Here is a 13,222-nt window from a genome sequence, read left to right as displayed (position 1 = left end):
CATGAAAACAGACCAAGATCTGTTCCAGGAGGGCAGTTTAGATGCCCTCTGGGTTTGGGATCAGCTGTGGTTCCACCTCTGTCTCAGATGTTAAATCTGGGTGTGCTCGTCTCTCCCCGCGTCTCTCTGGTGCTTAGAAAGGCTTCAATAATCTGGCTGGTGGCCAGAAATATCCCCGCTCAGCTGGCACACCGGCCCAATTTATAGCCCATCACACACAGCGGAGGGCGGGCCGGCCGGCCTCGGGATGCGCCGCCCGTTTCCCAACAACAACAGAAAACAGCGTTTAAACGTTGAGAAAATCCGCTGCTCCTCACTGGTGGAACAAGATGAGGCATAAGTGGCTCTGAAACCCAAACCTGCGGTGCTTTTAACTGGGAGCCAACAGCCCGAAGTCTGGGCCAGATGTTTCGCAGACGGTAGCCCACTAGACCATAAAAGTAAATATAAATGGACTTTCGGTTCCCATCTACAATCACTCACAGGGATTTCTGTACCGCAGCTTCCATAGGGGAGAGTTACTACACACAGATGCACGCACACACACTGCTACACTGCAAAAAACAAGTTTTTTCTGATCTCGTTTTAGTGCAAATATGTTGGTCCACTTGAAAGAAAACAAAAATAACTTAAAAGTAACTTTAAAGGAAGATAATTGAGTTTGTTTTAAGTGAAAAATTCCTTAATATTGATGAGAAAATACTGGTCCAGTTGGCAGATTATTTCACATTTTTCCTGTTATAACTGAAATAATCAGCACTGGAACTAGTATTTGGACCCTCTGCATGTTATTGCTTACATCTGGATGACTACCGTCTGTGTCGGCTGCGCTACATGCAGACAACGCCACCAAATGTATCAGAAGTCCGTTACAGTTTCATGTTTTCAGGCTTGATGTTTATTTTGCGATTATTGATAAGTGATTTCTGTGGCAGATTAGCTACCACTGCTATTCGCTAATCAACCAGCGCGGAGGTAGATTAGCTCATTTAACAACTGCTCTTCGGATGACCTGTCAGAATTGGTGTTCTGGTTACATTTTGTATTTTTCAACTGAACCGAAACACACAGAATCCCACAGCACACCTACACGTTAAAGTTGTCATAGTCAAGCTAGCATATCACAACTACAACTACTTCCCTCTCCTTCACTATTTTCTTTCTTAACTCAAACTTTTCCTGTCCTTGTTATCTAGTTGTTGTAGTTTTGACAATTAGTAGCAAAGCGTAGTGTTCTTTGTCCTGTTTTATCTGAAGTGTACATTTAAGATTTAATGTGTTATATTCACAACTAAATAGCTAAAGCCAATAATGGTCGTCTTAGTCAGCAAGCAGGTTTTGCCCTCCAGCGTGGAGATGTTGATGGGATCTTGAGTTCACGCTACAAAAGAGTCAATATGTTCCTAAAAAGTTACTTGTAAGAGTTTTGTCTTCATTCAAGTGCACTGAGATATTTGCACTAAAATGTGGACCATAAATACTTTGTAAGAGTTTGTGTTTTTGCAGTGAAAAAGTTTAGAGGTCACTTACCATCTGAGAACGGCTTTTGGGACACCCATTGATATCATCAATCTTCTCATTGGCTAAAGAAAAGACAAAAAAAAGGAAAAAGAGAAAATGAGGGGAGATTAGAAACTCATCTGAGTTTATTCAGTAAAATAATCCTGTTTTAATCCAAAGGATGGAGACTTCAGTATGTTTGAGTGCTGGATGGTCGATGCCTGAATGAGGAACATGAAACATTATCCGGCCCCAACAAATGGGAGCAATGCATCTGAGGCCCCGACCAGCAGCGTTGTGTTGCTTTTTTTAACGTGTGTGTGTGTGTGTGTGTGTGTGTGTGTGTGTGTGTGTGTGTGTGTGTGTGTGTGTGTGTGTGTGTGTGTGTGTGTGTCGGGGGTGTTAAGGATCACTCCCAGCCATTAAAGGCCCAGCCCACAGCAGCTGAGACACGGCCGTCAGATCACAGCTGACAACTGTGCCAGCAGGACAGATTTCTGCTTCTGAGACGCAGCGGGGCCAAAAGAGCCGCTCCATCACAGAACCACCAGACACAACCAACTAACCTTCATTTGTCCTTCAAGCTAACCCCTTATTATTAGGATCAGTCCTACGGTCTATAGAGTTCATCACAGTTTTTTTGTACAAAATCATTCGGAGATAATGAGATTTTAGGCTGTTTCAGGGCCTCCGTCACTTTAAATCCATTAAACATATCGGCCAGTATTCTACCGATGTATTTGATCAACCAAATGAAACCAAATATATTGGTTCCCTTGACCAGATATGGTCAGTGGGATCAAATAATCTGCTGCCCCCTTTGCTCAACATTTACACTCACACATAAAAAATGGCTGCAAACAGATCTGCAATCATGCAACTGTTTGTTGGAAAAGCAGAAGTGGAGAACACACCGAGCCGTTCGGATCGTGAGTCTTTTCCAGCAGCCATTGTACAGCGCATCAAGAGGAAAACCAGCTGACCAAACATTCTGGAACTCAGTTTGTGCTGCTAGGCGACGGCTGGGTTCCGCTGGGTTGCTAGGTAAAGGTTTTTGAAGCGGCTCATTTTTCAGACACCAAAAGACAGAAACGTCTTGAGAAAAACCGCCGGGTATGTTTTTTAAGTGCTTTGGTTGATTTTAGAAGCAGTAGGAACCCAAACGTAATGACAAAACCGTGAAATATTAACTAACTAATGGTTATCTTCTCTATTTATTTAGCAGTTTTTCTGATATACTTTTGTGTTTTTGTCCCTTCACAGCCAAAGACAGTTTATAATCCAGTTTCTTGTGCAACTATCAAATAAAAAATAAAAAATTCAGATTTTTTTCCTCAAAATTCTGAGAAATAAATGTCAGATTTTTTTTCAGTGGGCCTAATCGTCTTACCTGACAGGCAACTTTTTAGCTAGGAACAGGAGTTTATGTCAAGTAAATAACGTCTTAATATTAATGAAAAATACTAGCTGCACTAACAGATTATTTGACTTATAAGAAATTTTTTCAAGTTAAAAGTGAAATAATCTGCCAATTAAACCACAACGTTTTCATCAATATTAAGGAATTATTTACATAAAATAAGCTCCTATGTCTTGCTGAAATGTTAGTTTTGTTTTAATTCGAGTCTACTAACACACTGTTGTTAGAAAATAGACCAAAATTACTTGGCAAGATTTAGTGTTTTACAGTGTAGAGCAGCACAGCGACAGATTCACCGGAAATAAAAGCGATTCAACAGCTACATTATGAGAACAGAGGCCGTCTTCAGATGAAGGGGAAGTTTAAAATCTGGGTCAGAGGTCATGGGGGAAGAGCCGGGAGACGAAACAGTCACTGACATGCCGAGTCAGCGTTCGGTCGGCTGGCGTCGGCCCGTTTCAGCCTCCAGTCTGCCAGCAGACGCAATGACAGCACAAGGGCGGCCGGACGAGATGACAACGATGATGATGACGACTCTGACGGGGGCAAAGTTCAAGAAGGCGCAGAAACAAACAACTTTCACAGCCTACTTCAGGCGGCTACTATGGCAACTTATATGGATTACTAACTTTGGAGACATCCTGCATTACTAGAGGCTGAATTATTAACTTAAGTGGGAAACAGTTATAGACGGAGCACATCACAGAAAGATCCCTCAGGTTGCAGAAACACAAAATATTACCAACTTAAAATCAGCTTACAACTATTGAGAAAGACACAGGAGCTTGTTTTAAGACAATAACACCTTAATATTGATAAAAGTGTTATTATCCAGAAGATTATTGGCAGATTATTTCTCTTATAAAAAGACATTTTTCCTTGTAAGTGAAATAATCTGTCAGAGGAACAAACACTTTCATCAATATTGAGGAAATACTAACTGAAAAAGCTTTTATATCATGGAATCTGAGTTGAGATTTTTCTTTCAACTTTTGGAGCTAAGAAAAGTTTTATTTTTTCAAAAGTAAAAAAAAAAAAAAATGACAAATGATGTTTTTTTCAGAAAAAGATTCGTTTTTTCTCTCCTATTTTTGAGTTTTTCAGCAGAAAACTGCTCCTCTTTTTTCTATCCATCTGTGATGGCTTTAAGAAGTGAAACTAAATAAAAGTTACTTCTTCTAAAACCAGTAATGTATCCTACATTTTTCTCCATCCAGTCGCCACGTGAACAGAGTTGGTTTTAATTAGCCAACTTTGTAATTAAATCAGCGAACTTACCGACGACCTGTATGATCTCGGCCAGCAGCACTCCATCCGTAACGTCCGTCTGCAGGTCCTTGATGAGCCGCTTGTGTCCTGACTTGGCAAGGTAGTGGTTGGCCCAGTCCGTGTAGATCTGCATCCAGAAGCACAAAAACACCCGTCAGCTTCTAGACCCACCAAAAAACAAAATCCGGTCCCAGAAATTCAGAGTGTCTCAAAACTCTGCAAAGACACTTGAACACCAACAAAAGGCATAAACGGTTGTTGCAAATTCACGGCTCCAGGAGTAACAGCATGGCTAAACGGGACCGGAGCAGCCCCTGGTTCTTTTGTTGCAGCTCCGATCCGGAGTGTATCCGCGTGGTATTCAAATTGGGGCCATTGTGCTCAGCCGGGGCATTCATCTCTGAGCACACGGCGGCTGTTTTCAATGGGCCGTGCTGACATCACTCTCTGGGGACAGAAAAGACCCTTCACTGCCTGGAGGGGGGAGCAGAGCAAGCATCTGAATAATCTGAATGGCTTCCTTCATAATTAGTTACCAAACTCACGCCTGTCCTCCCCTAAACTCACAACAGGACCATCAAGTTTCTATTTCCCAGGGAATAAAAGAGGGCAGGAAGGTTGAGAAGTGATCCAAGTCTTAATAAAGTAGTTATACTTAAGAAACGGACAATTTATGGATCTCGTCGCTTCAGATCCTCTCTGCAGGGATTCAACATGAGTGGCAGCTCATCTTCCTGTTTGACATCTTATTTTTATCATTCACCACTTGCTGATATCTGCTGGGAGAAACGGCAGTAATGGGAATAAAAAAGCATGGATTTTCACTGGGAAATGTCTTATAAAGGACCAGCGTTTTGGAGGAGTATTCAGTGGAGATGCAACAATCACAGATAAGAGTTGGACAATTTTTACCTATATCATATGCAGAATTCTGAAATAAAGTAAGAATTCAGAGAAAAGAATCTGAATTTTAGGGGGCAATTTTTTTTATTTACAAAAAAATTAAATTTCTGAGAAAATATTTCAAAACTCAGTCATAACTTTGAGGAAAAAAAAGTATTTTTTTTTCTGGTGGCCCTGATCCTCTTCTGCAGAGATCTGATTGGAAAAATCAGATCATTTACCCTTTCATCAATAAATGCAGCTTTAAAACACATCAACCAACTTTTAGAGCTGAATGCATATACAGTTTGGGAACATAACGCTTTTATGCACAAACATAAAATGCCCAAAGAATTCCCATTTTTCCCGAAGATCAAAGGTCCTGCAAGTTCGAAGTGTAATTGGTAAAAGACAGAAAAAGCCTGAATCTCATGTTTCCACAGGAGGAGAAAGGACTTGATCAAGTTTGTTTCTGAAAAATCAAAACCTTAAGTTGTAACCGTTGTAAACCAACCTGAACATTGACGAGTTGTAAATACGGCGGCGGTGTCTGGTTACGTTTGAGAAAATCTCAGAAGAGGGAAGACATGACTGCAAATTACAGGGCAGCAAACTAGCAACATAAAAACAGAAGCAGCTACTCCCCTCAACAAGACACAATCTTTGTTTGGTTTTCTCTCCTAAAACGTGCAAACTTTCTCCACTCACAAGAAAAAGAACTGGATTTGTTTTTATGGCTGTGAAATTGAAGAACATCTGTTAATCTGGAAGGGACGCCTGGCGTTGAGGTTAAAAAAAACCGAAGCAGCATTTCGGGTTTGCCATGGCGGTGACCTCTGGTTCTTTTGTGTTTGCACTGTAAACACACTCGGGGCTTTTTCTGCTGAAACACTACAAAAAAAGAATGAATCACTGCTCGTCATGTCGCTTTACAGCAGGTGTTCAAACTTCAAAGACTAGCGCTCAAACGCTAACTCATGCTAGCATGCAAACGGTTTATTAGAGAGGCAACCTCAAATTAAATACAAAAATCTTCAAAGCAACATTTAAAGGTCACTTTGACACTGCAAAAACTCAAAACCTTACCAAGTATTCTTTTGTCTAGTTTTAGTGCAACTATCTCTGAAAACTTTAAGAAAGATAAAACTGACTTACTTACAAGTAACTTTTAACAAGACAGAGGAGCTTGTTTTGAGTGAATAAGTTCTTAAAATGTAGGGAAAAGTACTAGTTCCACTGAGATTATTTCATTTATTTATAACAAGACATTTTTCCATTTTCTAAGTGAAATGGAACAAGTATGTTTTTATCAACATTAAGGAATTATTGACTTTTAAAATCTTGTATATCGTAAAGAAACATTACTTAGTATAACTAAGATATTTGCTCTAGAAACTAAAGTACTTGGTAGATTTAGTTTTTGCAGTGTAGATGCTAAAACTGTTATAGATTTTGATAAACTTACATTTAGCTGTTACAGGAGGTCAATTTCTTTACTGTATTTTACATAAATAGAAATCTTAGTAGTGTGGCTGTTGAATCATCTTTTCTCTTTATTTCTCACTGAAAGTCTGAATGGATCTGTTTTCTCAGGTTATTTGAGCCACCCTTGTTGGTTTCAGTGCGTTGAATGACAGCTACCCGTTTCACCTCGGTCTTTCATTGCAGCCCAAACCCTCAATTTGCTTCCCCGAAACTGCATCAAAGAAAGCCTGCACGCTCGCACAAAAGCTCCTGAAGATCACACTTCCTCTATTTTGAGAGAGCAAATTGAAAGGATGAAGTTTAATCCGATTTTTTTTAGCTCGTTGTCTCACTAGAGACTGTTTTTATTCTCACTGAGAGTTTATATTTACACTGCAAAAACACAAAATCTAGTCTAGTTTCTGGTGCGAATATCTCAGTACACTTGAAATAAGACAAAACTAACTTACAAGTAGCTTCTTTTGTAAGTTTTAAATTAATAATTTCTTTAAATTAATGAAAAACACACTAGTTCCACAGGCAGATTTTATTCCAAGACATTTTATAAGTCATAAGTTTAAAAAGCTAATTCATCTTGCTAAAAAGTGACTATTAGTTTAGTGTATCTGAAATTAGACAAACTAAGAAACTGGATAAAATATTAAGATTTTACACTTTTGCAGTGTGACTTTCGTCACTGCACTGCAAAAACATAAAATCTTGCCAAGTATATTTCTAGAGCAAATATCTTAGAGCACTTGAAATGTGATGAAACTAACTTATAAGTAACTTTTCAGAAAGATATGAGAGTTTTATTTAAATTGTCAATTCCTCAATTTTGATTTAAAAAAAAAGTACTTCACAGATTTTTTCACATTTTTCCAAAAGTCTTTTTGGGACAAAAAATCTGTATTGTTTTCTCTATTTTCAGCACTAATCATCTTCCATAGCCATCTGTAACACTATTCTAATGTATTTAATGACAGGTCTATTATTGAACATTGAAATCCGACTATTTTCTGCTTCTATCTTTCCATATTTCAACAGTAGAAACATTTAATCTGGATGAGCAGCTGTACAGGCATGCTGTTTCCACATGGAAAATCCCACCATTCCCAGTGACTCCCAGAAATCCCAACTCTCCCTCTTCAAGGGGACACAGGTCTTTTTTAGGATCTGATAATTGGTGCAGGGGTCAGGGGTATTTCCGTCATCAGAGAGAAGCAATGTGACACCAGATCCTTCATTCGTTCATTATGAAAACTCTTCGTTGTGCTGAGTCCAGCCCATCAACGTCCTGTTCTGGTGATGATACACCAGCATTATTAACAGTTGGCTTCTCTTACGGCAGAGGTGTCCAAAGTGCAGCCTGGGGGTCATTTTCGGCCCTTAGAAGAGCTTTGTGTGGCCCCCCGGGGTGCATTTTAGGAATGGATATAAATGGTAATTAGCTAGCACTTTTTTAAAAAACTAAAATTTCACCAGACCTACCTGCCACTTTTGGCTGTTTTTCCTGTCTGAGATTTTCCTGTCATTATTTTCTGAAATGCAATTTTGGTTACAGAGACTTTATAACCCTTTTTAAAATTATTTTTGGATATTTAAAATATTTATGTTCTTTAGAAACTGAAGTTCGTTTTATCTTTAAGTGGCTATGCTTGCATTAATATGTCATAATTGTTATTATATATGAAAATGATCTCAAAATGACAATATTATCATTTATCGTGATAATTTCTGGGCCGATTTATCATTCAGCAAAACTTCCCATAGATACTTTTACCTAAAAAAGAACCAGTAAATAGTTTTAGTATCACTTTTGTTGCTACAACAAAAGTACCATAAAATATTGCGATAAATCTTAAAGTCCATGTTGCCCACCCCCGTTCAAAACACTAAACATGTTAAGTTTTGGTGTACAAGCCTGTTCTGCATGGCAGCTGTGCACTGTCTCATAATACGCATTTAAAACCATCAGTTCTTCAAAGCTGTGATGAGTCACTCCCCCAGCCTGATGCAACGTGTTTTCACACAAACACAAAATGTGCCGCGGATCCAACACGCCTGCCGCCTCGCCTCGCTGAGTCACCAGCCTGACAACAAAAGGCGGCGATGGACGCACGCCATCCCCGCTGTGCAGACTCTTCTTGTTCAGGCCGGGCTTCACGCCGCCACGCTGCCCTTGAGCTGAAGGAGACATCCAGTTTTCCAGATGAGCCAAAAATATGAATCCAGGGGCTTGGAATTGTTATTATGATATTTTGTGGTACTATTACAAAAATAAATATTTATTGCTTCTTTTGTAGCAATTTTGAAGATAAATTGCCCAAGAATTTATCGTGAGAAACAATATTGCCGTTTGAGACTATTTTCAACTAATATGGACCCTGTGCATATGCATGGTCGATTGCCATCCAATGCAAAAAGACGATTCCTTCACATGCCATCCATTATCACCGCGTTAGAACAATCGAATAAATGATACCTGCAGACTTTTGCATTTTTGGAACGTTTGAATCAAAGCTTTGCTTCCATAAACATAACATTCAGTGTCATTACTTCAGTTATTGTGAAATATGTCTGGTAAAAGACAGCAACTGAAAGTAGTTTTTGTTCTTTTTGGTTAGTTTTAGCTTAATTTGCATCATATTCATTTTTGGAAAGTTATTTGTGCTTCTAACTGAACCCTTAATATAATAAGAATACATAAACATAATAGCTGAACTGTGATGGACAGGCTTGCGTTGTTGTGGTTTGATTTAACGGTATGATGGGAAACATTTAGTCACTCCTTTGTGGTTTACAAGCTTGAACTTCAATGGACAGAGTAAATGGTCCTTTAAATGCCTTTCAGTAATGAACCAGGATAAAAATACATCAACATTAATAAGGTATAAATACCCAAGGTGGGGTGCAAAAATCTCTTGCATAGTCTGTGTTTACCAGGATTTGTTTCAAAAAGGTGTCATAAAAAATCCTGAGAAGGTGAAGTTTGTGTTAAAATTAGTTTCTTTGGATTATTGTCCCTGCACAGCACACAACAGCAATATAAATATAAATTATAACAACAATGATTAATTACAATTTAATGCAGTTCAGTTCTGATGGAAGAAATAATATAACCTGACTTCTTTGATGCTTTTTGTTCCAAAGCGACAAAACATTAGCCATGTGGCTGTTTAGCATGCTACCCTCTGAAAACACAAAATCTTACAAAGCATTTTTGTTTCAAGTGCAAAAGACAAAACTAATTTACAAATAACTGTACAGCAAAGACACAGGAGCTTGTTGAAAGTAAATAATTCCTTAATATCGATTAAAATAATCTCATTGGTAGATTATTTCACTCATATCATGGGAAAATGTCATGTTATAAGTGAAATAATCTACATTTTTCAGTTCTTTTTCATAAATCAAGACTGAGGAATAAACTTAAAACAAAGTTCTATACCTTGCGGAAAAGTTTTTTGGTGTTTCATTGAATGTATTGGGCCAAAAATACTTGGTAGGATTTTGTGTGTCAGATTAACAAAGTATCTTCTGCTGTGTGAAGCAATAAATCCAAACAGCTACTGCAGATCTGGTTCTACTCATGACAAGTCTATTTCAAGCTGACCTTTCCTCTTTTATGCACTTAAGTCTGTTAAAATCATTGCTACCGGCATGTTTTCCGACAGGCTGTTTGGTTATTCTACAAGCGAATCAGGAATGACTTGATGTTTGCCGTTTTCATTTTCCTCTCATTTCTTACCACTTTGTAGTTCTCACATGAGAAGCGGCTGTTGCTCCTGGGCGGCACCTTGAGGCCGCAATAGAGCGCCATGCGAGGTCGTCACCGAGATGAAGATTACTGACAGACCCAAACAAACAGCGAGACATTCCTGAGGAGATGAGAGCAGTCTGAGCGAACAGAAGCGGTTCGGGGCCACTTGCCGCTGACTGTCTTATCTCCGTCGCAGGGTCTTTATGGGCTGCTGCCAGTTGGAACATGACATGATTTACCCCTCTTTACAGGAAGGCTTCTCTTTATCTGCCCCCCGCCCCTTTTCAGACGGCTCAGCGAACCTTCAGACATCCTGACACTGTTGCAGCGCCCTGCCCTCCCGCCTCCGTCTCTCTGAGTGTCATTCAGTCTGAGTCAAGTAGGCCGACGCAGACTTGGTTCCTCTCAAGGTAGAGACATGAAGCATGCAGAAATGGGACGTTTATGTCGGGGTAATAGATTTTTTTATGCAGTTTAAATTATTAGGGACACTTAAAAAAATATACTGATTTAACTTAATTAAAAAACAGAATTGTAATATTAAATTCAGCAATGCGAGGCTATCTAGTTTGTTATCTATAGTTCTGTTCAGTGAGTTGAAGTTAGTCAGCTATCGACAGATTAATTGAGGAGACTGAAGTGTTTCAGGTTGTTGAAGTTAGTTAGCTTTCCAGCTAGCATCAGAAAAAAGTTAGCTAGAATCTATCTGTTACTAGCTAGCTATTGAGAGATAGTTTCAGGGTGTTGGCGTTACCTTGCTAACTACAGATTAATTCAGCAAGTTGAAGCTAGCTAACTATATATAAGGATTCAGCAAATTCAAACTACTGTGCTAGCTACATAAATTTAGTAAGTTGAAGCTAGCTAGCTATATATAAAGATTCAGCAAATTCAAACTACTGTGCTAGCTACATAAATTTAGTAAGTTGAAGCTAGCTAGCTATATATAAAGATTCAGCAAATTCAAACTACTGTGCTAGCTAGATAAATTTAGTAAGTTGAAGCTAGCTAGCTATATATAAAGATTCAGCAAATTCAAACTACTGTGCTAGCTACATACATTTAGTAAGTTGAAGCTAGCCATCTACATGGTGATTCAGTGAGTTGACGCTAGCTTAAATTATTGATTTGTTAGCATACAACAAGAATACAAATTAAAAAAAAATTATAATTTAGTTGAGTTCAGTTTTGACAGAAGAAACAATATATATACAATGTTTCCTGACTTCTTTGATGCCTTTTGGCAACATTTGTTTTTTCTTTTTGTCTTCAGAAGATGAAGGATGAACATTTCACAACCTGAAGGCTCTTTAGAAATATCACAGAGCATATTTGGTAATTGACCCCCTCCATCTGCTCACTTTCATCAATAAGGAGTCAGCATGTCTCCACGCTGCCGTGCGCTGAGGGTGACATGTGGCGGCACATCCCCTCTGACCCAAGCTGGGCCGTCCAGCAGATGGCTGCTGGGAGAATGATGGATGGACTGATTGAGTCACTAACACAATAATCTAAAAAAGACATACAGTGAGAGGCTGCAGCTCTTCGTAAGCAGAGGTAGATATGAACAGATGTCTCCTGACGCGCCAAAGGACAATCTGCTGCAATTTCATTCATACTTTTGGATTTGAACCAAATTTCCCCCTTTTTCTATGTATATTTACTAATGTACATATCTGTAATTTTATTTCAATACATGCAAATGGTCACATTGACATTGGGTTTGAATAAATGGCTCACCATTAGAGCCCTGCAGCAATGCATTAAAAAGGAACAAGAAACCAACATGGAAAGGCAGAAAACTGATTCTCCTTTAAAAACCACTTTGTGTTAGCCAGGGCCGGCACAGAGATTTACAGAGCGTTTAAGCAGAATTTGATTTGGGGCCCTTTTTCTGTTAAGCTTATCACCACCTCTACCTCGTTTAGGGTCCATTCATGTCAGCAACTGTTCAGTTTGTTTTAATCAAGATTTTGTTGGTTTGTCTGGAAAATCCAGTTTGTTTGTGGAGATGTGAATGCATAAACCAACTCTGGTCTGCCTAAAAACCTCTGTCTCGCTTTCTATGCTAGCCCAGCATAGAAAACGTGAATGAATGGGATTTTAAATATAGTAGAATATACAGGATCCAAACAATCTTTTGTCATATGGATTATTAGAGTTTTATCAACAGTTTTCAGCAGCATCTAGAGCCGATCAACCAGCAGCATCAACTGAAGTCGGCTGGTCCGTGGCGCTAACCCTCCCTGCCAACCGGCGCAACACACAGGCCTCTAAAGTGGCTTCAGCCCGCAGGGAGCCGAAGCAGGCCAGCTCTAAATAAGCCCTCATGTCCCTGCTTGTACTTCGTTTGGCGCATAAAACATGTGGTTTAGAGAAGCCTTGCGAGGCACAAGGCAACCAAACAAATTGGCCTTTACCCGGCTGGTGGAGCATGGGAAACAAAGTCTTATGCTAGTAAGCCAGAGGGATGGGAGGGAATATGAGTTCCTGACATCTGATGGGAAAATTCATATCCCTGAAACTGCATTACTCTGCAATGACATGCAACCTGACCAAGACGTTCTGGTCTAGGTTTTAGTCTACTTTCTGGTGCGAATATCTTAGTGCACTTGAAATAAGACTAAACTAACTCACCAGCTTTTAAGCAAGATATAGGAGTTTTTTTTAAATCAATAATTTCTTAATATTGATAAAAAATCTCTAGTTCCACTGGCAAATGAATTCACGCATAATAAGGCATGTTTCCAAACTTATAAGTGAATAATCGGCTCATGAAACTAAAAACTTTTTCATCAATACTCAAGAATTATTTACTTAAAACAAGCTCCTATCTTGTGCTAAAAAGTTACTTATAACTTCGTTTTGTCTTATTTTAAGTGTTCTAAGATTTTTCACTAGAAAGTAGACAAATTACTTGGTAA

The 13,222-nt window shown here is 39.0% G+C and overlaps 1 protein-coding gene across 1 annotated transcript in view; it reads right to left on the bottom strand.

The window, feature by feature from the left end:
• Positions 1-13,222, bottom strand: part of LOC129357339 (neuron navigator 2-like) — a gene marked incomplete at its 3' end in the record, with an annotated part of 99,947 nt that overhangs the window by 69,603 nt on the left and 17,122 nt on the right. Inside the window, 2 exon segments of the mRNA XM_055026639.1 lie at positions 1,531-1,583; positions 4,199-4,316. Coding sequence (XP_054882614.1) covers positions 1,531-1,583; positions 4,199-4,316 — 171 coding nt within the window.

This window comes from Poeciliopsis prolifica, unplaced genomic scaffold (genome assembly GCF_027474105.1).
Source record: "Poeciliopsis prolifica strain line A6 unplaced genomic scaffold, Auburn_PproV2 SCAFFOLD240, whole genome shotgun sequence".
NCBI classification, from domain to species: Eukaryota; Metazoa; Chordata; class Actinopteri; order Cyprinodontiformes; family Poeciliidae; genus Poeciliopsis; species Poeciliopsis prolifica.
This window is presented reverse-complemented; position numbering and strand designations above follow the sequence as displayed.